This window comes from Manacus candei, unplaced genomic scaffold (assembly GCF_025592945.1).
Source record: "Manacus candei isolate 608988 ecotype Guabito, Panama unplaced genomic scaffold, ASM2559294v1 h1tg000180l, whole genome shotgun sequence".
NCBI lineage: Eukaryota > Metazoa > Chordata > Aves > Passeriformes > Pipridae > Manacus > Manacus candei.
Window position 1 is genome coordinate 247,244 of NW_026138228.1, and position 26,848 is coordinate 274,091.

The following is a 26,848-nucleotide window of genomic DNA, read 5'->3' on the forward strand; positions in this document are numbered from 1 at the left end:
CACCTCCACATGACCAAGGGAAGTCCTGCTGCCTGGGATGGCCATCACACCACCAGCCAGATCCACCCTCTGAGGGAGAGGAACACCAGCAAGGAGCCTTTCCTGCTGGAGCTGGGGTAAAACTCAAGGAACTGGGAGATGGGAACCTGCATCTGTCTGAAATCCCCACGGAACAAAGAGGAGTCACCAACCAGGGGATCTCTCCTGTGTGTATGGAGTGCTGAGAACTGACTGGGATCACCTTCAGTGCCCTGCCTGATACCAGCTCCTGATGGTAACTCCAGCAAATGTGCAAAGTTAAAGCTAAAATGTAAGGGTAAATCAGCTGGTCGCAGATGGAGCAGCACTAACTGATCTCAGAGCTCCCAGCTGCCTTGGGAGCTGGTCTGAGACACAATCAGAAAAGCTGTGCTCACCATTTCCTTCCTACCTTAACCAAGCTCTGCCTGTTCCCAGAATCAATCAGTTTTTAGCAATGTGACTCCAGGATTTCTCCTTCCACCCCAAACACGGCGTGGGTTGCTGAGGATTCTCTCAGCTGAACGATAAAAGCAGGGAAGCCCCACATTCCCCTCTATGCAATCCAAAAATACCTCCAAATATAAGAACTCCCATCAGCAAACACTCAGACTAACCTGTTCCTCCGTCTGCACCGTGGGGTTGGGGAAGGAGGTGAAAACCAAGGCAGAGCTCTCTGGTATTTATAAACATAAACACACATCAGGTGTCTCAACATTATTTTTTTTACGCTTCTGTCATTCCAATATTTACAAAAACGCAGCTTTTTTGCTCTTGCTGCTGCCACTCAGCAAAAATAACAACTTGCCTTCTCGTGGTGCTTCGAGGAATTCCCAACAGAAAGTGATTTGAATGAATTAAACTAAATTTTAACTGCAACTAAACATTTCTCATTTCCTCTGACAACATCTCACGGTGGAAAGCACAAACTGTGCTGCAGCCACATCTCCAATCACCAAATCCCAGAATGGTTTGGGTTGGAAGGACCTTAAAGATCAGTCAGTGCCACCCCAGACAGGAAAGAATGAGCAGAATAGAGCATTTTCCAACCTTAATGACTCCATGATTTTCTTTCCAAGGATAAAGGAGATGGACTTTTTACGTGCGCCTGGAGTGACAAAACAAGGGGGAATGGCTTCCCACTGCCAGAGGGCAGAGTTAGATGGGATATTGGGAAGAAATCCTTCCCTGTGAGGGTGGGGAGGCCCTGGCCCAGGTTGCCCAGAGAAGCTGTGGCTGCCCCTGGACCCCTGGAAGTGTCCAAGGCCAGGTTGGACGGGGCTTGGAGCAACCTGGGCTGGTGGAAGGTGTCCCTGCCCATGGCAGAGGGTGGAGCAAGATGGGCTTTCAGGTCCCTTCCAACCCAAACCAGTCCAGGATTCTCTGAAACCTGTGGCAGCTCTGGGTCAGTCAGACACTGCCCTGGCTGGGGGGGACTTAAGGCTAATTCAGCACTTTACTGTTTCCCTACTATCCTCTACCTCGTTCTTAAGGAAGAAAATAATCCCCTTTCCAACAGAATCCTGCAGATCTCCATCCCAACACCCTCAGTTTTGCAGTGAATCACTGACAGGGTCAGCAAACGCTAATTCTCACTATCTCATGATAGTCTGGGGACAGCTCTGTCCCCTCCAGTTTAATCTTTCCCCTCCAGAAGCATAAAGTTTCCAACTGGAAGTTCTGTACCATAAGCAGAAACAATTAGGATATAGACTGGATGAATTTACAGATATCAGGGAAAGCCAAAAGCCAATATTAACAGATGGTAATGGGGGTCTTTGTTCTGTCAAGTGCTGTTCCAACCAACACCAGAGGGTTACCAACAGCAATCATCTGCACTGAATTATGCAACAGGCTGCCAAGACAATGAATTTTTCCTCAGGGAAAGTTGTCAGTTGCAATGGAGTTAAAAAAAAAGATATTTTAAGTGACTATCAGCCAGTTCTGCAGGTTGAAGATTTAAAAAGAACAAGCAGCGGTTTAGAATGAGCCTCGTTTATTCATTCCCTGGTTTTTATTAAAATTGACCCTATCTAGTATGAAAATAATCCCTCTAAGCCCTCTTACAGAGGACTTAAGAGTTAGGCCAATATTCAATTTAGCAGAGAGGGGAGGAGGGGATGACTTACACATCAACAAAAGCCATTCCTCAACCAGCAAGTGCACACAGATCCCACTGAGATGGGATTATGAATTAGACAAATTAAGAAAACTGATCCCCCTCAGATAAGGCAAATATGAAGATAAAAGAAGCCATCTGTGCAGCTGGAGAACTCGGTTTACCCCCAGCAACAGGTAGGAGAAGGCAGAGCATGTATTCACACACCCACCCTGATGTTATCGACCCCCAAAGTGCTGCCAGCTCAGAGCCAGGAAGGCAGGGGGAGCTCCCAGCAGGTAATGCCAGCCCTGCCCTGCTGTCCCACAGAACAGGCAGCTTTCTGCCAGCTCAGGGAGCTCAGCTGGCTCACTGAGAGCACCAGGAAAAGGCAGGATCATAGGACTGGGAATGTGTGACCATCCCAGTGTGCTCTGGCTCAGGGCACATCCTGACGTGCCCGTGGAGCTGCTGTGGCACCGTCACCAGCTCCAACCCATCTCCAAAGCTGCCAGAGCTGGGGAAACTGGAGAACTGAACACAAACATTACCCCAACTGCCAATACTGCCCAGCCCAGCTGCCAGGGAATCATAGATTTATGAGAACACAGCACAGGCAGCATTAGCAGGGAAAGCACAGACACAGGGGTTTAGTTTGGGGGTCTTTGTTTGGTTTGTGGTTGTTCTCTTTAAATGAGGTACAAGAATGTTCAGGCCTGGTGTCAAACACTCTCTGCAGGGGCTTATCCAACACTTCCCCAGGCACTAAGGGGACACAAACATGGGCAGAGAGTCACAGAGCAGCCTGAGCTGGAAAGGACCCACAAGGATCATCCAGTCCAACCCCTGACCCTGCCCAGGACACCCCAAAAATCCCACCCTCTCCCCGAGAGCGTTGTCCAAACCCTCCTGGAGCTCTGGCAGCCTTGGGGCTGTGCCCACTGCCCTGGGGAGCCTGGGCAGTGCCCAACCAGCCTCTGGGGGAAGAACCTTTGCCTGAGATCCAACCTGAGCCTGCCCTGACACAGCTCCAGCCGTTCCCTGGCTGCTGTCCCTGCTCACAGCCCCTCCAGCCTCTGATGTTGCAGAGCTCTAACACAACAACCCCCAGGGACTGCAGCAATTCCACTGCCCACGGTCACACCCACCCCAGACCCCAGCACTCCCACCTGCAGGGGCAGCAGCACAGCAAGGATTAAATGCTTCCCAGATAAATACATCAGATTTCTTACCACATTTCAAAGGCAGGGTGAGATGCACTGCTATCCCTAATAGTCACACCTCGTCATTTTTGGTCCAGTTCATTCAATTTTGAAGGTAAACACCCACCAGTTGCCTCATGTCTCTCTGTCCCCATCCTCCTCCCATCCTCTGGATTAAGTTTCAGGCAGCAACTCGCCCAGCTGCTCTTTCACTCCAGACACAGACTTATCTCAGCACAACCTCCTCCAAACCCAGCCCGTTGCCCAAATGCCTGTAATGTGCTGAGGCCAAAGCCAAACTCCACCTCACAGCCTTTCTGTGTTGCCCACTATCCCAAACCCACCAATATCCACTGCTGCAAAGCCACAGATAAAAGGGATTTAAGCAAAGAACAGCAGACACACAGCTCCCCATCCTGGGAGAGGAGGAGAACTCACACAGCTCGTGTGAAGCCTCAGAGAAGTGTCACAGAACAAAGGCACAAACAGCAGGGCCACATGTGCTGGGCTCCAGCAGCAAAACCCACAGGGAACTGCTCAGTGAAGCTCCAGGGTGAGCTCCTTCATCCCACTCAACAACCTGGACAAGGTGCTGAAAGGGGAAAGAACACAGCTCCCTCTTTAGAGGGCTGCTCTCAGCACCACTGACCACATTCACCACCCACAGCCCAAAGCTTTGCCACTTCACAGTGGAGCAAAAGGGTTTCAGTGGCTTTTGTCAGTCTCACAATGGAAATTTTGGGGATTTGAGGCTGGGTGCAGTGAGGGTGGGAGTCTGAAGATGGAAATGGCCAAGAAACAAGAGAGACGAAAGTTCTGAGGCTTTTTTTTTAAAGCAGTCTTAATTTTCTCAGATAAGGATATCTGTTCATCTCCAAATATTATCTGCATTTTGACAGCAGGAGAGAGAAGAGATGGAACTGTTTGGCAGTGCCCTTTAAAAAACTGCTCTGATGTCTTCAGAGCCACAAACTCCTGAAATCACCAAGAAGCAAGAAAACAGAAGATAAAAGATACACTAAAAGCATAAACACTCTTTCCCTCATCTTCCTCCTCCAAGTTTTCCACTATGAACTCCGAGAACAAGATTACTGACACTTCCTGCAGGGAAGGCTCAGAATGTACAAGACAAAGAAATAGAAATAAAATTCTCTCTTCTCCTCATTTATTTAATTTTCCTTATTTATGTCACACTTTCTTCATGAGTTTCCTTCCCATTCCAGGAGCAGGAGGAAGGGAGGAAACCATCAGTGACTTGCTAAGGTACCTAAACTGCACAAAATCAAAGTGTGGAGCTGAAGAACATGGTCTTGGAAAGCCAATACTCAAATCCTGTGGGATCTCAGCTCACAGAGCTCCTGGAATCTTGGCCAGCTGGATCTATCTGGAAAACCTTTGGGGAAATACAGAGAAAATGCAATGGATGAAGGAGGGAAAGCATGAGACTGAGAGAGAAAAACCTCAAGAGAAACAAGAGGGAGTGGTTTAGCTGCAAGAGAAGGGTGAAATGTCACCTTTCCTGGAAACTCCTGCTCATTGCAGGATGTGGAAAAGCCCAGTGACAAAAGGATGCCACGGCCAAAGCTTTCCACATCACAGTTACAAGAAGAAGGGGAAAATAAAAGGTGAGTCACTGCTGCAAGGCAAACCTCCAGAACACAAACCCAACCTCGCTTCTCTCAGAGATGCCTGAATGAACTGAGAGCTGGGAAAACTGAGCAGTTTTAGGAATTTCTTCGGGCATCACAGCTCCATGACCTAATGCCATGACAAGCACAAAACAACTGCTGGACTCACTCTGAACCTGCTCTCAGAGCGTGCACACTCCCTGTCTGAAAAGGAACCTCTTGCCCAAATGAGGTGCCAAAAAACAATCTTCAGGGAACATTCCCACCCCCGTCATTCCACTGGCAGGCTGCACATGGAGCCATGGCAGCTGCTTTGCAGCAGCTTCAGACAGATTTTTAATGTCATGTTTTCTCCTTTCTATACCATTTTCACCTGCTCTTAGTCAACAGTCTCACTGTAGGTTAATCCAACCTGGAGAAACAGAGGTTCTCCTATCAAGTGATGTCAAATTAAAATCCAGCTCATTATTATGATGAAGAGAAGGAAGGAGAGGAGGAAGGAGAGGAAGGAGGTCTTTCACCTGAGAGGGCACCTTCCTATGAATTCCATCACACCACAGTCCTCCTTTGCTGCTTTCTCCAAAACAGTAACTTCAGGGTTCTAAGGACTTTTATTTCTTTTTTTAAATGCAGCTCATGAACTTGGTAACAGAGACAGGATGGACTAAATGTGGATAAACAAACTGAACTTGAGAGGAACACACCAAGGAAAGCTCTCCAAAACAGACCTACATAGAGCTGACCTGCCACACATCAATAATCTCCTCCAAGACATGATTTTCTCCTCTGTGCTCTTCCACAGGAGCACTGACTGAAGGCAAAAGGAGCCAGGCAAGGAAGAAAAGTATCTACATCCAACTTCCAGGAACATAACACAGCCAACTACAGTAACAAGTTATTCTTTCAAGTCACCCTAAAAATAGGTGAATTCTCTTTTTCCAAAGAAACCCAAGGGGCATCTCCCCCAAATCTGCCACCTCCTCGCTGTGCTGGGAGATTAAAACACCTCTGCCTGGGTTTCTGGGGAGTTTGAACTGAGGGCTCATTATCTGCCCCCTCCTGTAAGCTCCCTGGCCTGGCTGAAGCCTTTATCACTCCTGCAGCCCTGGATTAGGTTGCTCAGCTACTTCAAACGTTAAACACAGCCCTGGGCTTTGTGACAGGAGCCAAAAAAGAGGTGGCCAGGAGTGGAACCAGGGCAGCAGACAATGCCAGGCAGCCAACCCCACAACACCATGGGCTCTGAGCTCACTGGGGCCCAAAATAAACCTGCTACAAGCATTGTAACACTTGTCACACCATATATTTCTGTTCTTTTACAACCACCACTCCACTGTTTGATGATCCAACAGGTGGAGGCTTAGCTGTTCCTCCTACTAAGACAGATTCCAGCCTGACAGGTTTTTAGTTTGTTAAACCACACACACACACACTCACACACTTCCCAGGCAGAAGGGAGAACTCTCGAGTTCAGAATCATTCCAGCAGCTCAAAAAACTGCTATTTCAATCCCTCCTTCCCCCAAAACACAGAGATTAAGTGGTTTTCTTCCCCATGCCTTTCACTTACCTCTCCCATGGCCCGTCCCTCCAGAGCAAGTGCTTGGAAATCATGATTCAGTTCATCCATGGAACGCACCTGTTTGTAGATGGGGAAGGAAAAGACATGAAGAAATGCTTTTATTTGCTGGAGTTTTATGATAATCATAGTTTATGGTAATCTTTCTGATACAGACTGAAAGCTACATTCCCTATTACAGCATGTAACAAAGTTATGGAGCTCCACAGCAGGACTTACCTTTATGACTCCTGGAAGCTGCAACATTTATATACTTCTATTATTAAATAGATATATATTATATACAGATTTATTTAAACATGTTAAATTTACACTTGCACAAGGAAGGAACAACTAGCAATTACTTTTAAGACACACAAAATCCAACACAACTGCCTTTGCTTGTATTTCACAGTTGCTTGGTTTCAGGTGAGGGAGTCAAGGCATAAGTCAGGGAGTCAGCACCATTTCAGGTGGAAATCAAGTCAAACCTCCTGTATTAACCAGGCAAAATTACATTCAAGTTAAACTGATATGAAAGAGAACAACATAATGGTGTGATTTCATGAAAATTGAGTCACTTAGAAAAGAAGAAGAAAAGCAGCAATTTAAAACTGTTGGTTAAGTAAGTTCATAAAACCACAATATGCCAAGCTGGAAGGGACCCCCAAGGATCATGGAGTCCAACCCTCAGCCCTGCACAGGCCCAGCCCCAAGAGTCACCCCCTGTGCCCCAGAGGATCAGCCAAACCCTCCTGGAGCTCTGGCAGCCTTGGGGCTGTGCCCACTGCCCTGGGGAGCCTGGGCAGTGCCCAACCAGCCTCTGGGGGAAGAACCTTTGCCTGAGATCCAACCTGAGCCTGCCCTGACACAGCTCCAGCCGTTCCCTGGGTGCTGTCCCTGCTCCCCCAGAGCAGAGATGGTGCCTGGTATGGACTGGATATGTTGAAAATGCAAGAAACCACTTCTGATTTTTGTTCCCCACAGATGCAGCCCCTGAACACGTGTGCAGAAGCAAATAAAAAAATCCAACAACTATGGACTTGAGGACAAAGCACAGAAGTCAAACCACGTGCTGGGACCGTGAGGAGACCATGGCCCTCCCCAGGCACCACCCCTGTGTCCCAGCAGCCACCAACACTCAGGCAGCATTCCACACCTCCTACTCCAGGTTCACAGGAGCCCTGCAGCCCAAAGGTCTCTGCTGCACCTCTATGCTGAGCAGGGCCTGCTTTAGAAAACACTCAGTTCTGAGTAATGCCCACACTGTGCTCCTGGCTCCTCACAGCACGCTGAGGGTTAACACACAGGGTTTAGTTGTGTCTCACTGAGGGCGGAGCAGGTGATCCAAACACGGAGGGAAGGAGGTCAGGAATACTTGGTGGGTGATTTACAGGACCAAAACCACCCCAAAACTGCTCTAGATGCTCACACACCACCAGTGCCCAGTTACACCATGGCCACTGAGCTCAACCCTGCTTCTGATACTCAAGGCACCACTTCCAGCAGAGCCAAGTCAAGACTTTGAGGTGATTACATTTTACTTCAATCTTAAGACAAGACTCTATCTATCTCACCCAAGAATATCAGATGTAGGGAAAGCAGCACAGATAACCTCCAGAAATCCCCTCCAGCCTGAATTCTTCAACTATTCTGTGACCACACCAGTTTGCAAAAGATTATTAATATATTATTAAATTATCTAATATATATTTACATAATTTGCAAATCCTCAGTGGTTGGTCACTCAGAATCTCAGTTTAAAAATAAGGTGTCCCCTCGTTACTGCATCTCAGCTCCAAGTGACTTTCAGTTACACCCCCATCTCGCCACCTTGTGTGGTGACATTTGTCACACTGACCACGAGCACCGAGTGGAAATGACAGCTCTGGGCAGCACCACGGACTGTGCCTCCCTGGCAGCTCCATCCCAGCTCTGCAGCACAGGCAGCTCTGCTGCTGATGCCACACAAATGTCAGTAAGACCAAATTGAAGCACTTCAGGCTGAACTCATGGGAAGTGCTGCAGCCCCTGGACCTGCCCAGCCACAGGAGCAGGCAAGGGACAAACTGTTGTTTCAGTGAGGCACGTGAGGGCTGGAGAAGCTGAGCAGAGACTGAGCAGGTGATGTGTGTCCCTCTGGCTGCTGGAGGGATGTCACAGGGATCCAGCCACAATGGCACAACCCAGGGCTCTCAGTGCTGGGGGACAAACAGAGGCTGCTTGGGGCCCATCCACCACCTTCCCCAAAAAATAACCTCCCAAGGGTTATGGGAACCTCGAAACAGAGCAGCTAGAGACAGAATCATTACACTCCCAACGTGAAGCAAAAGGGTATTAAGCAGCATTTGTATTTTGGTTTGGATATCATGGAATCAACAGAGCAGTTTGGGTTGGAAGGACCATCCAGTGCCACCCCAGCCATGGGCAGGGACACCTCCAATCAGCCCAGGTTGCTCTGAGCCCTGTCCAACTTGGCCTTGGACACTTCCAGGGATGGGGCAGCCACAGCTTCTCTGGGCAACCTGTGCCAGGGTCTCAAGGCCCTCACAGCCAAGAATTTCTTCCATATATCTAATTTAAACCCACTCTCTGGCAGTGGGAAGCCACTGCCTCTTGTCCAGTCACTACAGGTCCTTATCAATAGCCTCTCTCCCTCTTTCTTTTTGGCTTCCTTCAGGTACTGGAAGGTCACAATTTGGTCACCCTGAAGTTTCTCTTCTCCTGAACAATCCCAACCCTCTCACCTTTCCTCACAGCAGAGCTGCTCCATCCCTCTGGATCAGCTTTGGTGCCTCCTCTGCTCTCACTCCAACAGGTCCACCTCACACAGTAGGAAGGGGCTGCCTCCACCACCTCCCCAAATGTACTTTACCCCAGTCACCATGAAAAGCAGAAAAACAAAATAATATTGGCTTCTCTATCAGCCATCAGAGGGGGGGTAATGGAAGAAATTATTCACTACAGGTATTTAAGTCACATCCTTAATCATCTCTCTTTATCCATAATTATCAGAATTGCTGAAAAGTGTTTTCTAAATCGTGTCTTTGTGCCTGACTTCCAGCACTCTATGCTCAAACTGTCTATAATCACCAAATTGAGGCCCTTTCTCCCAGTTCTTTTATCTGCACTGACCATTGTGTCTATTTATTTGTAAGACAGGCTGGTTTGTTATTCCATTTTCAAAGACTGTACCCAAAAGATCCTTTTCTCATTTCCCTTCTATAGTATTCAATACCAACACCTCTTCACCTCGTTTTCTTGCACAGTACACAAATATCACAGGGCTTATCATGGAATCACAGAATCAGACAGGTTGGAAGGGACCTCTGAGATCATCCAGTCCAACCCTTGATCCAACCCTGCCGTGGTTCCCAGCCCATGGCACTGATGCCACATCCAGTCTGTCCTTAAACACCTCCAGGGACAGTGAATCCACCCCCTCCCTGGGCAGCCCATTCCAATGGCTGATCAGCCTTTCTGGAAAGAAATTCTTCCTAAACCCAACCTAAACCTCCCCTGGCACAGCTGAAGACCGAGCCCTCTTGTCCTACTGCTGGTTCCTGGGAGCAGAGCCCGATCCCCCCCAGCTCCCCCCTCCTGTCAGGGGGTTGCAGAGTCAGGAGGTCTCCCCTGAGCCTCCTCCTCTCCAGGTTGAGCCCCCCCAGCTCCCTCAGCCTCTCCTCACAGCACTTGTGCTCCAGTCCCTTCCCCAGCCTCGCTGCTCTTCCCTGGCCCTGCTCCAGCCCCTCCATGTCCTTCCTTCTTCATTTCCCTTTAAAGAAGAACAAATGCTGTCTGAAACAGCAGAACACAAAGCCAAAGCCACGACTTCCAGCACCTTAGTATTCCAAAACCAGGCAATCAAAGATATAGATCATCTTCCAGCTCACTGGGATCTGTTCCTATTAAGGATCCCTGAGCTCTAAGGAGCTCAGGCACATAGAACAGAGTCAGGATGGTGTAAATAACAGAAACAAGGAGGTGCAGAGAAAGAATTTCCTCCCAGGTGAGCACTAACAGCAATGAGATTTGATGACCATAAAATCTGGTTCAGCACTGAGCCAGGGGTTTGAAAGAAATCCAGAAGACAACGCCAAGAGAAATTGGCTGCATGGGAAGAGATGCCCTGACATCTGGATACGACATGACAACCCGGCTCCTGGGAGGGAGAGGTGATCTCCACAAACTTCAGGAGCACACAGAGAGGTCAGATGTTCTCCCCACTCCTTCCCGAGTGATCCAACAAAAGCTGACTCCTGCTCTCAGCCATCAGCACCCCGAGGCTGCACCCCTGTTTTGGTCTCTTCCAGGCAGGCTGTGCCTCTGGAAAGGGAGATGCCAAGTGCACATCCCCACAGGAGCAGAGCTGTGGAGAGGACTCCTCCCTTCTGATCCCACACAACACCAGCCAGATCACTTTGGAACCACACTTCCCAAAAATAAGGCTCTCCAGGTATCTCAGGGGACTGTACAGCAGCTTTATGGAGAATTTATATTCACCTACACGGACACACAGCAAAACCAGCCAAGGCAAAAAATTCCACTCTTAACCCCCAAGGATTTTTTTCTTCCTCCTTATACAGCTGATGTTTCCCCAGGAAGAAAAACAGATCAAATATCTACATTTATTAGGGGTAACATTGACTGAAGGGGGTATAAATACCTATTTCTATTAAGCCAACCAATTATTTTAAAGAGGGAAACCAAAGCAAACCAGAAGGTTGCTCCTGCCAGCCCCAGCTTTCCAGGTTCCCATTCCCTGCTCCCCATTTTAGAGGCTGCCTTTCCCCTTCCTTAGGCCAGGATCTATCTGGCCCCCAGCAGTTGTTCTCCTACCACCCTCATTCCCACTCCTGGCCAGGAGTGCACATCCCCCCAGGAGCAGAGCTCTGGGGAGGACTCCTCCTTTCTGATCATACACGACACCAGCCAGCTTGCTTTGGAACCCCACTTCCCAAAATTCAGGCCATGCACATCGACATCAGGCTGCTGAATGAGCTACAAACCATTCCATCACACCAGAACATCCTTCCCCTTCCCATCAAAGGCTGTGAATGCACTCGGGAATTATGTAAATCTCATTCAAGAAGAGCAATTTCCAGGCAGGCTGCTGGAGGAATGTGTGTCACTGTAACACACTGCAGCTACAGCCACTCCACTGACTCAGAAATAATTCCCTGCACACCCCAAAGCGGATTCACCACTGGCCATGCCCAGGAACTGAAGCAAATCCACCAGATCCTGCACTTCAGCGAGGCTGAGGGGAATTCAGCCCCTCCAGAGGCCTCTTCACCACCCCTCACCTCTGCTCTGAAAAACGGGTGATAAAGTAAGAAAGACACAGCTGAGCTCCTCAGTGCACATCTCTCTGGGTCAGACCTCTGAATATTATTCTGTGTCCTGAATCCCAGGATCACTGAGGTTGGAAAAGCCCTCCCAGCCCATGGATCCCCCCTGTGCCCGATGCCCACCTTGTCCCCCAGCCCAGAGCACTGAGTGCCACAGCCAGGCCTTCCTGGGACACCTCCAGGGCTGGGCACTCCAAACCTCCCTGGGCAGCCCCTGCCAATGCCTGACCCCCCTTTCCAGGAAGAAATTCTTCCTGATGTCCAACCTGAGCCTCCCCTGGCACAGCCTGAGGCCATTCCCTCTGCTCCTGTTCCTTGTTCCCTGGGAGCAGAGCCTGACCCCCCTCCCGGCTCCCCCCTCCTGTCAGGGGGTTGCAGAGCCAGAAGGTCCCCCCTGAGCCTCCTTTTCTCCAGGCTGAGCCCCCCCAGCTCCCTCAGCTGCTCCAGCCCCTTCCCTGGACACCTCCAGCCCCTCAATGTCTTCCTTGTCATGAAGGGCCCAGAACTGGACACAGGATTTGAGATGCCCCACACCAGTGCCCAGCACAGAGGGACAATCCCTGCCCTGGCCCTGCTGCCACATCAGTGCTGGCACAGCCCAGGTGCCCTTGGCCTCTTGCCCTCCTGGGCACAGCCTGGCTCGTGTCCAGCCACTGTCACCAGCACCCCCAGGGCCTCTTCCACCTTTCCAGCTGCTCTGCCCCCAGCCTGGAGCTGCAGGGGGTTGTTGTGACCCAAGGACAGGACCCAACACTTGGCCTTGTTGAGCCCAATGAACCCCTCGGCCTCACACACACACTGGGGCTCCAGAGGCCTTTTCCAATTCCCAGAGCAGACACTCAGTGCCTATTTCAGGAGGATAGAACACAATGTTTTCAGCTCTCACCTACTGCAGATCCTAATAACCCAAACTCATTTCTCCCCGGGTCAGTGGCCACTTCAAACCTCCACCTCTCAGGCAGCAAGAGTCTCTCAGGAGCTCTGAATCAAACATTCGTTGTTGAGGATTTTTTCATCCCCATGGATTTCCCAGCCCCTCAAGCAGCACACAGCCAGTTTTTGCCAGGCAGCCACCTTACACAGGACAATTGCAGTTTATTTATTTTTAAAGAGGATTAGAGGGCCTCACCACCACAAAACTCAATGACAGCAACTCAGAAGCAAATGCTTTTTGTGGTTCCAAAGCCACCCAGACACTAGTCCTCGTCCATCTGGAGCACTTTGGAATTCACAGAGCTACACCAGACACAGGGAATGCACAATTCCAGCAGCTAAAGATGTTCTCTGTGCTGGTCCCTGTGGTGCTGGGCCTGCTGCTCACCTATCACACAAACCCAGGGCAAGACACTTTTCCCTGCGTGAAACACACTCTGTCATGGATTTAAGTTTTGGAAGTTGCCTCATATAGAAGAGCAAAGACTCAGGTGATCATCGTGGGCATCACCAAAGAGCCAAAGGTCTGGTTCACCCACAGAGGGGGAGAGTGGAGGGATCAACTGACAGACAGGAGTCAGGACCAAATCCCTCCTGATACCCCTCCAACACATCCCCCCAAACACAGCGTGGTGTCCCTGCAGCACAGCAAAGGATATGCAGGGAAGGGGCCAAGGAGATGTTCCAAGGGCTGGAGCCAGGCTGGGAGAGCTGGGGGGGGGTTCCCCTGGAGAAGAGAAGGCTCCAGGGAGAGCTGAGAGCCCCTGGCAGGGCCTAAAGGGGCTCCAGGAGAGCTGGAGAGGGACTGGGGACAAGGGATGGAGGGACAGGACACAGGGAATGGCTTCCCAGTGCCAGAGGGCCAGGATAGATAGGATATCAGGGACAGATTCTTTACTGTGAGAACTGTAAATCCCACTATTTCCTCTCTGTGTTCAGGGTGGCAGCTGGAAAAGCTGTGCCACGTGTCCCATGGTTAGAAAATAGTCATGCCTTCCCCTGCATCCCAGAAGGATTCCAGCACAGGAAGGACATCAACCTGTTGGAGTAAATCCAGAAGAGGCTACTGAGATGATCAGAGGGATGGAGCAGCTCTCCTGGGAGGAAAGGCTGGGAGAGTTGGGATTGTTCAGCCTGGAGAAGAAAAAGGCTTCCAGGTGACCAAACTGTGGCCTTCCAGTACCTGAAGGGAGCTGACAAGAAAGATGGAGAGAGATTATTTCCAAGGGCCTGGAGGGACAAGACACAAGGAATGGCTTCCCACTGCCAGAGGGCAGGGATAGATGGGATATTGGGAAGGAATTCTTCCCTGTGAGGGTATTGAGGCCCTGGCACAGGCTGCCCAGAGAAGCTGTGGTTGACCCATCCCTGGGACAGTGGGAGGTGTCCCTGCTTGTGGCAGGGGTGGAACTGGATGAGCTTCAAGGTCCCTTCCCACCCAAACCAGCCTGTGATTCCACGATTCCCAGAAACCTGCAGCACCAAACCCAGGCACCCAAGAGGAGCCAGGGCACGGCTGGTGCTGCAAAGCCCAGTTAATTTTAAGCCAGCAAACAAGCAGGCCCAGGGGGCTAAATGGCACTTGTCAAAAGGAATTCTGCAGTCAGTTAAATTAACAGCAGCCGGGGCCCCAAACTGTCCTTGCGATTACTAAACAGGGATGTGAAGGACCTCACAAATTAGCAGGAGAGCAACAGTAAATCTACCTTGGGATTTCCAGCACCGTCTTTTTTATTCTAGAATAATCCAAGTGGGGCTTTTTCTCCCCCTCCCAACCAGCAAAGCAGCTGAATTGTAATTTTAAGTAAATATTAATGTCAACAATCAGTGGTAATACTGCCCCTTATATTAAGCAAATATGGTTGCTAATATGACCTTTACATATAAATTCCAAGTGCAAGACTGTATCCCATTTCATGGGCTGCAGGTATCTCAGGGGATTGTACAGCAGCTTCATATATTAAGGAATCCTCATTTATGGAGAATTTATATTCACCTACACAGACACACAGCAAAACCAGCCAAGGCAAAAAATTCCACTCTTAACCCCCGAGGATTTTTTTTTCTTCCTCCTTATACAGCTGATGTTTCCCCAGGAAGAAAAACACAAGTGGAATTAAACAAAGAAATACAACAATCAGACACACAGGAGGAAAAAAAAAATTCAAAAACTAACTAGAAAGTCCTTTGGAGAAAAAGAAGCTAAAAAATAACCAGCTGAGAAATATCCTAGTGATGATCTAAAGCAAAATTGTCTTTAAAAGTGCACCATGAAGGTTCATGATTTTTATTTTAATTTTTGAAGCTGGACATTAAACAGATCAAATATCTGCATTTGTTAGGGGTAACAGTGACTGAAGAGGGTTTAAATATCTATTTCTATTAAGCCAATTATGTTAAAGAGGGAAACCAAAGCAAGCCAGAAGGTTGCTCCTGCCAGCCCCACCTTTCCAGGTTCCCATTTCCCACTCCCCATTTTAAAGGCCGCCTTTCCCCTCTCCCAGCACTTCCTTAGGATCTATCCTGCCCCCAGCACTTGTTCTCCCACCACCCCTCTCCCCCAGTTCCCTTTCTGCCCAGGAGGCATCTGCTCCCACCGAGGCAGGATGGGCCCTGCAAAGCCAGGGATTTCTGAAGCTGGAACATGTAAATGGCTGATTTCAATAGTTCTTTGATCTGCAGTAAATTACAGGGCCCAGTGCTGCCCTCAGCCCTGCCAGCCAAGCAAACCAGCTCCAGGGGATCCCAGACATTCCTCCCTAGGGAATTCTGGGCGAAGCACCTTGAACTTATCCACCAGCCCAGCAAACAAAAGCACAGCCAGGGCCGGGTGCTGGGACCACAAAGCCATGGGAAGGGCTCACTCCTCAGCCTCTGCTGCTCCTGGGCAGCCTGGATGGGGGATGTTTGACAGTGCTGGGGGGCTCCTGGCAGGCACCACCACCAGGGTTTGCCTTAGAGTTGTGGCAAGGGAGCCTGGAGGGATCCTCCAAGGATTTCAGCTCTGCACAGGCTCGGTGGGCCCACCCTGCTGAGGGACCACTTGTTTTGCTTTTCTCTGCTGCAGAATAATGTGGGAAATCATGTTACACTTACACTCCTCAGGACAGACAAACATTATGACTTCCCAGCTCCTACACCAGAATCCCAGAACTGTTTGAGTTGGAAGGGACTTTAAAGCTCATCCAGTTCCACCTCCTCCCATGGGCAGGGACACCTTCCAGTGGACCAGGTTGCTCCAAACCCCGTCCAACCTGGCCTCGAAGATGAGCAGCATTTTGTTTCCCTGAGAAGAGATGAGAGATTCCAAGTTCTCCCTGTTTGCACAGGTACATTCCAGGTACACCTCCAAAAGTGTGATTATTACTTGAATGTTTATTTATAACTCATGTGCACTCTCTAAGTGTGAAAAGGCTGACATCATGTAACATTCCCATCCTTCAGGCCTCCCCATTTTAAGCCTTTCCCAATTTGCCCATAAAAAATAATCCAAAAAAGCACAACCAAACATTATTTTTAGTAAGATATTCCTTAAAAAAAATTCAGCATTACTGTAACACCAGAATTGAGGGAGTGAGAACAAAAACCATCCATTAGAATGGAGAGTAGAAAACAAACAAACCAAAAAATACAGCTGGTTGAGGAGCCTAAATGCTTTGTAGCACTGGATTTATATACTCACAAATTGTTAAAGCTTTTTAAATCAACTAAAGGTTTACAAATTTCGGGTGGGAACAAATGCCTCCTCCTCAGCTGGGGGAGGCTGCCTGAGTTGGTCTTGTTTGAATAGCTCACACAGCAGGTTATTTAGAAAATATCAGCTCTCAGTGTATTCATACACACATTTATAGGACACAGGAGAGGGGGAACGTATTTCCCAGCTGACAGTAAGAAAAGCATCACACACTCCAACACCAGGTTTGCCACCAACAACCAGACCCAGGGTTCAAATATGTTGTTCCACCAACTGATTACAGCCCTATTTTTAGCCCTCTCCTATAACAATAGTGGGTAAAGAAAGAATGTGAAGTCACAAGTATTAGACAGGATTAGGTGGTTTAACTACTATTTTTGTAGTAAAGGATCCATCGTTAGAATTGCTACTACCATTAGCACTGGAAGCAAAAAGCTATTGAAATGGCAGATTGGCTAATGCTGTACCTGGCACTGGGCCAAGATGATTAATGATTCAGGGGACAGAAATAACTGCAAGAAAAGCAGCCTTTCAGAGGGGCTCTCCTTCGTTAGCTAATTATGTTTTGCCTCAGATTTTATTCACCCGGGGAAGAGCTTCATTAACGTGGAATTTAGGTTACCCTGTGATGGCTCAGCACATATTGTTGGGGTGCAAAATTAAAAAATATTAAGTGACAGATGAAATAGTCTTAATGTTGCCCCTCTGGAGCTGGCAATGCCTTGGGAAAATTGTGCTCAGCATCCCAGGTGTGTGTCTGGATCAGTGGTGCTGTGCAAGCACTCAGGGCTGCACTAAGATTGGGTTTATGTCCACCCAGCAGGGTTTTTCCTTTCACTCCCACTCCTACTCTGACCCTCCAAGGTTTAAATTCAGAGGGAAAAAGGTATAAAGAAGGGACACAGCACTGTCTGATTGCAGTGCCAAGCTCTGCCAGGAGCAGATGTGAGTGGCCCTGTGCCACACCAAGTGCTGGCACAGCAAGGCTTTAGGAACAGTCAAGTTTCACCCCACAAAGTCTGAAGCAAAACTTCTGCACAGGGCAAATCACACATCCAGATGTTCCCAATAAAAACAACTGCCCTGGAATAAAAGTTATCCTTAGCAGAGGCAGGAGTAACAGGAGAGCTGGGAGCAGATCACTCACATCACATGGCACTGCACAAAGGCAAGGTTGTTCATGGCAAGATCAGAGAAAACAGCCTAAAATTGTCTCAGACACACCTAAGAGCAAGTTTTTAGAGCCAGGCAACAGCAGAGTCACTGCTCTGGAACAGCTCTGGACAGGGACATTCCCGAGCAGCAGGAATGACTCGTGGCAGTTTGTGAGGAAGAGGCAGCAGGGGATGGATTGGGTGGGTCAGATCTTACCCAAAGTTTACAAAAATGAATCACAACCTGCTCTGCAGATGGACAGAGAGGTCACAGCAACTCAGCAAACCACAAACTACACTAAGGGGAAAGTTGGGGAGAGGGAGGAAGAAAACAAGCAGGACAAGTTCTCTAATAAACCTCTACTCAAAGCACGCTTGGGCACAAAATATCAACTGAAATACTTGAAGGCTTCTTGAAATTTGTAAATTCAGTAGTGTGAAAGTGTCTTTGCTCTTCCTGAGCAGACTACAATGGTGATACCCCACGGGAGAAATCCCAGTGCCAGCACACCAGGGCACCTGGGCAATCCCAACTAGAACCAGCATCCTGCCACCGCCTGTCAGGGACAGTAGAACCTGTGGATCTGGAGCAATATCAGATTCCTGAAGGAACTTTCTGAACATTTAGGGTGCTTTCTCTCCCCTGTACATCAGGGGAATTTTACAACACGCAACCTTAAATGTCCAGCTAAGCCAATCTACCTGTGCTCCTTCTACCTCGGGAAGAATGTTCAAAAGGCAATATAAAGCAGAAAACTAAATCAAATGTTCCAATTCCCCTCCCAAGATACCCCTTTACTACGGGGAAATCTCTGTGAAACAAATCAGCCAAACCAGATATTTCATTTCATCAAGGAATTATGTTCTAAATTACCTGGGTATCGAGTTAGTATTGGCTTCAGGGTCAGCAGAAGGGAAGCCCTGACCAGTTCACTGGGATACAAGGAAGTTTCCCAGGAAAATTCAACAGATTTAACCAAACATGCATCAGAAATGGAACATTTCACCAGAAGCCATCTTCGAGAGCAGAGCCTCATGTGCTGTCACACGGTGTATGTGACAAGGGACTCACTCCATGGCTTCAACTCCAGCTCAAACAAACCCAAGTATTCAGAGCACAGCAGCCCTCAAATGCTCTTTCCACAGATCAGAAATCATGGAATGATTTGGGTTGGAAGGGAAATTAAAAGATCACCCTTTCCAACCCCTGCCATGGGCAGGGACACCTTCCACTAACCCGGGTTGCTCCAAGCCCTGTCCAACCTGGCCTTGGACACTTCCAGGGATGGGGTGAAACCTCTGTCCTCAAGAGTTCACTGTCACTTTAACAGCATTTCCCTTTGGAAGAATGAACACCAGGGCTTCCAGGACCTTTTTAGAGGACCTTGCCACAACTTTAAGGCAAACCCTGGTCATGGTGCCTGCCAAGAGACACCCAACACTGTCAAACACCCCCAAATGCAGATGCTCTCAGAGCAGGGAGCAGCATTTTGAATAGCTGAGCTCCAGAGGGAACCTGCCAGGAGAATCACCTTCTGTCTCCACTTGAACTCAAGCTCCCAGTGAAGAACTTGCACGGTCATATTGCCAAAAGGCAAAAAAACTGAGCATAAACCCCAGTCCCAGCCCTGTTGCTCTCAACTATTCTTCACCAACTACATGTGAAAAATTCCCCACATTCAACAAGGCGATCCCTGCAGAGTTCCATTGTCTCCAGTTATTAATTAAACATGCTCTCAGAGAAAGCAAATGCCTAAAATCATTTGCTTCCACTGAGCAACTCCCACACTACCCAAACTGCAATCCAGACAGTCTAAGTATATCCCTTCACTGCAATTCCAGAGGGACCACCACCACAGGAACTCTGCCTTCACTCCAGTTCAAGAACACACAAGCCACAGGAGACCCCATCCAAGAAAGCCCAGGCAATTTTCCTAAAAAACCTGCTCAGTGTTGATAACTTGGCCCAGCTGAATATCCCAACTGTGGTTTTGTTCCCCCCAGGAGCTGTTTGGGGTTGTAGGATCTGTGCAACCTTTCATGGTCAAGACAAACCCAACCCAGGCCATTACTCATCTGGAGCCATCCTGTGCCTCTACCTACGTGATGTTCTGATCTCTATCCGTGTTTTTTCCTGGATAAAGAGCATAAAACCACCCCAGAGCAGCCAGGGTAACTGTCTGCCCTACAGCAATCAGGTACTGTCAGTGAATGACACACTCAACCTCTTCATTTTAATATTAAAATTACTGCTGGACCCTGACACTCAACCTCATCCTGCTGCTTTTTGGGATAAAAAGGGAAGGGTACATTTAGCAGTCAGGATGTGGCTGGTGGAAGTGTCTTCCATGTAAAATGTGGTGATTGAGGATTTGGAGCTGCAGACAGCTGGGATGTGGCTTAGGAGCTCTGAGAATCTGGGCTAGGAAAAAGAAAAAAAGGCTGATTCCACCATCATTTCAGTGTCTGAAGGGACAAAGAGGAATTCATAATATTTGCTGTTTGGCTATATCTAATTTATAATATTCACTATTTATGATATTTGCTATTTATTTGGAGTTTATAATATTTGCTGGGGCTGGTGAACCTTTGATACCTAAATGTGTAAAATGACAGGAGCATCTTTAACTGCTTAATTTTATATAAAAACTTGGCCCTGCATACCTTATGGAAAAGGGGAAAATGCAACAGGAAATGAAAATTTCTAGGTAAAACACAAAAAGAACCAGCATTTTCCTAAGGAGAGGACACCACCTACTTCCTTGGGAAGAGATAAACTTCTCCTGAAGTTCATCCCTGCTAAAGCCACTCGTGGCTCAGTTCCAGGGGATGAGAAGTGACCAGGAAGAACAGCTGGTACAACAAAAACATGAAAAACAAGGATAACGTGGCTGAGTCCTGACTCACACAGCACTCCTGGGGTTTAGGAACCCCATGAAAAGCTATCATTTGGGAAAACTCACTGGAGTATTATCACCAACAGACAGAGATGGCTGTCTGCATGTGCAACAAAGGAGAAACTGGGATTCAACAATTCAAATCCCTCCACCTTTAATTACCACCTCCCAAGCTCCAGGCAGACATTAACCCATATTAGCCTCTAATTATTTTTTTCTGACTTCCTATTATCTTTTAGCTACTGAGTTTCCTAACCAGTCTTCCAGGCTGGGCCCTCGCTGCACTATCTTTGAAAGTCTAAAATAAAAAGTACAGGAATAGAAGTGTATCCATAAGAAACTGAGACTCAGCAGAGCCATCCATAATGATTCACCTCCTCCCTCCCTGCATGTCCCAGCGCTTCCTTCCACTTCTGTTCTTACAGGACAAATTCAATTCTACCCCAGCTAAGCCCAAACTGAATTAAATCACTTTGCATGCATAAGATCAGCCCCTGCTCCAAGGAATTATTAATTTAAGAAGCAGATGTAGAGGTGGCCAAAAAGTCAAAAAGTATGGTAGTATTAAGATTACATATATCCTACATTTGAGTAAAACCCCAAGGCAACCAGGGAACCATGGAAAGAGAGGCACCAGGAAGGGATGGAGCAATGAGCCCAGATCAAAGTGCCCAGCAGTCACTGGAGCACAGGTATCACATCAGGACAGGCTTAGTGCCCCACCTCAGAGCTCACTCTGGAGACATCAAACCCAAGGACTGGTTCAGAGATGAACACTGAATGCAAACCACCAGGACCATGTGATAAACACCAAAAAGCACCAGGAAGCAGAACAGATAAAGCCCCATTAAATCTGTTGGGGGGGGTATTTCCTGAGCTCAGCTCACAGAACACCCTGGAGGAAACACTGAAAGCATCCCCCAGAACCTTGTGAGCTCCCTCCTGCAGGGGTGTTCTGCCCATACACAACCTTCTCACAAGTGTTCTGCCTCCAAAAAGTACATGCACTGCGTTTTAGAAGTTCATTTAAACTAGATAAGCTAATGAGTTTCCTTTCATTAAGTGATGTATTTATAACTATCATTTCATTCAGGAAGTTACTGAAGAAAAACCAAGCTGAGCAACAAAACACTGACAACACATCTACAGGCAGGATTCTTCTGTTTGAGTCTGTTTAAGTCTTTTCATTATTAAACAAATACAAGCTCAAATACCAGCAGAGCTTTTAATGAGTGCAAGCTTGGAGTGTCCCGCCCTCACCCCCCTTATCTCCAGTGAGTTTTGCTCTCTTTGCTTTCAGGGATTTTCAGTGAAAGGAAGATGAAAGCGTGAGCTGGAGGAAAAGAGGACTGAGAATTATGACATCATTTTCATTCATGAAGTCACCTTTCCCCAAAATGCCCAAACAAGAGCAGTCCCTGCCCAGGCATCCTCACCCCAGACTGCAGGACAGCTTCAATTTAAAGACCTACAAGTTCCAGCCCTGCAGCAAGAAATTGTTGCTTATTGTTTCTTACACAACTTAAGGCACGTTAAGATCTCTTGCACTGATGTCTCTTGAAACAAGTTTTACATGGAGTGACTGAAAACTTGGATAGTAAACAAAAATTACATGTTTCAATGGAGTTATTTCCTTGGAAGTGATATCCAAAGTACTATGTTTCCACATAAAGGAACAACAATATTTTTCTAGCTGCTTCGTTCCTATTGTAGTATTTTATGTGATTTTTTTTTCTTCCAGAACAAATTAACAGGGCACTTGGGTTTATTTCTTTGCTGATGTACACAGTGACTTCAGTGAGGTTGCAAAATTCCCTGCAATGTTTACTTTTCAATGGTCTGGTTGGTAACACATCCCCCAGGGAGGCACAGCAGAGGAGCTTGGCCGCTTTGATTTGAAAAACAAGGGGCAGGAGATGTTCATAAAGGTTGCAAAAGCTCTGTGTCTGCTGCCCTGGCAATATTTGTGGGGATCATTCTTTTTTAAAATGTGCTTACACTCGGGTTCTGCTGCCTCTCAGAGAGGAAGCACATCCCTGTCTTTGATGAGTGAGTTACAGGTCACAGACAGCAAGAGGAGTGAGTCATACACTCATTTAACTCCAGCTCAACTCACAATGCAAGCACTGAAAGGACTTCTAGTAAACACTACTACAGACACATCTTGGCCCACCACCCTTTAAGTGGCTCTGAGAACTCGCTGCATTTGTAAAACCACTGTTTTGTGACATTCTTAAAGCTTAAAGTTCTCTTCCCAGCTCAGCTTAGCACACCATCAGACCCTTCCCCTCCCAATTACAACCAGAAAACCCCAAAGCAAAGGAACCCAGGAAAACACATCACCAGTAACTTCCACCACTATGTTTGCCAATATTGGGAAGTGTAAAAGCCCAACCTACATGCATTGGCAGTTTTGTAATACTATTACATAAGAATTATTTAACTACAGCAACAGATCTGAAAAGCAGCAGCAGCAGCCACGGCCGTGCTGGTTCACACATCAGAAAAAACACAAAAATCAATAAAGGGCCCGATGACTTTTGTAAACATGCATTTGACTGTCACAGAGAGCAGAGCAGGATTTCAACACCCTCGAGAGCAGACACCTTTCAGCTCAGAGCTACCGAGGCACCACAAAAAGCACAACCGTCCGTCGCCGCTCCGACCACGCCAGAACCAGACCCCGCTTCAAAAAAGTGTCTTTGAAAGCCCCTCTAACAAGTCTGGGTGCAAGGAGAGCCTGCAGCCCCTGAGCTGGTGCTGTACCTGGTGCTCTGCGTGGATGTTGTCCCCGGTGGGCCAGCGGTGTTTGCTGTTGTTGTAGCCGCCGCCGCCGCTCCCTCCTCCCCCGAGCTGCTCCCCGTGCTGCCTCTGGAAGAAATAATCCACCATGGCGTCGTCCTGGGAGCGGCCTGCCACCCCTATGGAGCCCGGGACAGGACTGGAGTGTGTCCCTGCTGCCAGGGCCTGGTTTGCAGCTGGCTGTGGCTGAGCCTGGGACCCTGTTCCAGATGTCAGTACAACAGGCATGTTGGGATTAGCTGTATCTTGAGTGTGCTGCTTCAGGTGGGGGCTGAACGAGTCCTGCCACAGAACTGCTTTTCTCTTCAAAACGCACGCTACGCTCATTCCACCAGCACCTGGAGCGGGGAGAGATGGTGGGAAAGGGAGATGGAAAAGAAAACATGAAATCCTTGCAGCTTCTCACATGTTGAATAAATCCCTACAGTCTTTACATTTAAAATAACACCCATCTTGTGACTGGCAGGGGAACATCACGGTGGCAAATCTGAGAATCCCAGAATATGCCAAGTTGGAAGGGACCCCCAAGGATCATGGAGTCCAACCCTGAGCCCTGCACAGGCCCAGCCCCAAGAGTCCCCCCCTGTGCCCCAGAGGATCAGCCAAACCCTCCTGCAGCTCTGGCAGCCTTGGGGCTGTGCCCACTGCCCTGGGGAGCCTGGGCAGTGCCCAACCAGCCTCTGGGGGAAGAACCTTTGCCTGAGATCCACCCTGAGCCTGCCCTGACACAGCTCCAGCCGTTCCCTGGCTGCTGTCCCTGCTCCCCCAGAGCAGAGCTCAGTCCCTGCCCCTCCTCTGCCCCTGTCCAGGCAGTTGGAACTGCACTGAGGTCTCCCCTCAGTCTCCTCTGACTCCTTTTAACACTCATTTGCTCCATTAACCCAGCAGCTGAAACAGCACCTAAAAATGCATATTAGCCAGAAATCCCACACTCAGTGCTGCACAGGGTTATCAGGACACACGAGACTTGTGTAAGGCGCCCATCAAGCTGACATCAGAATGGGAATTTCAGTGGTGGACAACACACTGACTGGAGTGCTGCCACAGAAAACTGCAGGAAAAAAGCTCCCAAAAACCCCAGTGGAACACAAATGACACCAGCAGTGCCTGTTTATACCGGACAAATGAGGGCAGATCCTCAATCAATACAAACACACAGCCCCACTGCATCCCACTGTATCCCCATGTGTTCCCTCAGTCAGGCAAAGCAGCAAAGCAACAGTCGGGAGTTGCTTTTTTTCCCCCAATGCAAACCCAAAATCCTGGAATTCTGCTTGTACAGTAATGAGTCCCCAACACAACGTGCTCTCTTCCTGCTAACTCAGAAGCTGGCTGTGGTCATGAGACATAACACACACATTTTACAAGATTACCTGGAAAAAGGGCAGGTAACCCCTGGTGCCGGGATCTCGGGAGAACCTTCCAGAGCTGGCACAACCAGCAGTGCCAGTTCCACTGTTGATGGCACCAGGGCAAAACAGGACTCATAAAACCCCTCCAATACATTCTCAGTGCCCGGTGCACCGAATACTCCAATAAAGCACCTCAATAAGTAAATAAAATACACCCAAAACAACCCAGGACAACCAGCAAACGAGGCAGACAGAACTCACTCATTTACTATTCCCCAGATATTTTGGTAACATCCCAGCAGCACAAAACCACGGAATTTTGTTTGGTATTTTAAGCCAATGCTATCAGAGCAATAAAGGCACTACAGGTGTGAACAGCAAAGTGTTTTCCCTATTATATAACCCTCACACATAAAGCAAATTTATATTTAAAGGCATGGGACAGTCCTGGTTGGTCTTTACTAAAAAGTTTATGACTTCCACCACATAAATGCAAGAGTTCTAAGGATGGAACTGGAGTGGTGGGGGGTGTTTAGGCCTTAGGACCTCCCAGCACAGCTGCACACCAGCCCCAGGACCCTTTACTGCTGTACCTTGGTGGCTCCTGAGAGCAGCTCTGAGGTCCTCAAAGTTCCCTCCCTGCTCATCACAGCAGTTCTGAACAACAGCAACTCCTACAAGGAACTTCCAAGAACAGTTTTCTGCCGGTGGGGAGAGAAAGTTGACACAAAAATAAAAAACTCAAGCCCTATCTCTGATCAGACTTCGTGAGGTTTGTCCCACTAACTGAAAGCAGGGTTAATATTCAGAAGAAAACCACTCTGAAAACTGCAGAGATCAGATGTTTTTAATTGCACCCACAACGTGATTTGTTGCCCCACACACAGCCCCCGAGGCCACTCTGCAGGGCTTTTTATACACTCACAACTTAAACAGCAAGAACATTCAACAGGACTAACTCCCCCGGCTCCCAAAGAGCCTGGAAATCACCACCTTCCCCAAATACTTGAAAAAACACTGTGAAAACACAATATTGCTAAATGTTCACTGATGTTAAGAATACAATTCGATTTAATGCCATTTTCCCCTTAGTTTCCCTTTTGTAAACAGTATCAAAAATCCTTCAGTAACATCAAATGAAGCACTGGATAAGAACAAAAAAAATGAAGTAATTACTGGTAAGAAATTCATCTATCACTAAGCTGGGGTGTGTATTAACTGCAGACAGTGAAATCTAAGCAGCCCCTTGAAAGGAAGTTACAAGTTATATCAGGCCGGTGTTTAAAAAAAAACACAAATATAGACAGATACTATGAATCCATTAAAAAATATTCCCAGTATATTGTGACAAGCCCGTTTCCAGGGGGGAAAACCACAAGGTACAAAGTTGCAAGTCTGCACAACCACAGCCTTTGCTCCCTGGAAAGGCTGCAAGGAAAGGCACTAACTCATTTCTGGCTTAATTTGCTCCCAGATCGTTACTAACAAAAATTAGGGGTGGGGGATTTGAGGCTCTGGAAAATCTCAGCCGATGGAATTAAGGGGGTCCCCAGAAGTCCCTGCTGCTCCCAGACGCTTCCTCTTTCGGCCGCAGCTCCAAACGCGAGAGGAAAAACTTGGCAAAGGCGACATTTTGAAAGGGAGCAAAGGGGAACGGAGCATTGTGGGTAGTTCAAGTTTAGTTCCAAGCCGTGTTTTTATGGGAATGCCGCGTTAGAGGCAGCGGGACAGCTGAATCCTGTCATTCAAAAGCACACACGGAGCCCCAGAAACGTGTGCAGGCACCTAGAGATCCACCCTGAACCCACGGCTGCCTCCAGGGCCTCTGGAATTCCCGGATCTCCCCTTAAAAACAGGTGATAAACTTTTCCCAGGTAAAGCATTCGCTGGGGAGAATCAGGAATTTACAAACAAAGGCTTCCACCGCTCCTACAACACTCAAAGGAGGCGATTTTCCTCTTCCCTGGATAAAACCACGGTGTGTAAATAAACTGATCCACGTTATCCTTAGAGGCAAAATACTCCAGGTTATGGGACATTCCACGAGCAACAAAAACTTTGGAGAAATCTCCCAGCAAGTTTTAAGCACCAGTGGCAGCAACACCAAATAAAGGAGCTTTAATCCACACTGAGGGATCCCCACAGCTCTTTTTCCATATTCC

At 48.1% G+C, this 26,848-nt stretch overlaps 1 protein-coding gene across 9 annotated transcripts in view; it reads right to left on the reverse strand.

The window, feature by feature from the left end:
* Positions 1 to 26,848, reverse strand: part of PUM1 (pumilio RNA binding family member 1) — an 82,260-nt gene that overhangs the window by 54,124 nt on the left and 1,288 nt on the right. For 2 of the 9 annotated variants that reach the window (XM_051773941.1, XM_051773933.1), the window contains exons 1-3: positions 25,280 to 25,766; positions 23,299 to 23,672; positions 6,516 to 6,584 (exon numbers count right to left, since the gene is read on the reverse strand). In XM_051773941.1, the coding sequence (XP_051629901.1) occupies positions 6,516 to 6,584; positions 23,299 to 23,661 (432 nt within the window). In that variant the 5' untranslated portion in view covers positions 23,662 to 23,672; positions 25,280 to 25,766. Of the gene's footprint in view, positions 1 to 6,515; positions 6,585 to 23,298; positions 23,673 to 25,279; positions 25,772 to 26,848 lie in introns of those variants that run through there. The other 7 variants (XM_051773938.1, XM_051773934.1, XM_051773936.1 and 4 more) reach the window with 6 other exon arrangements.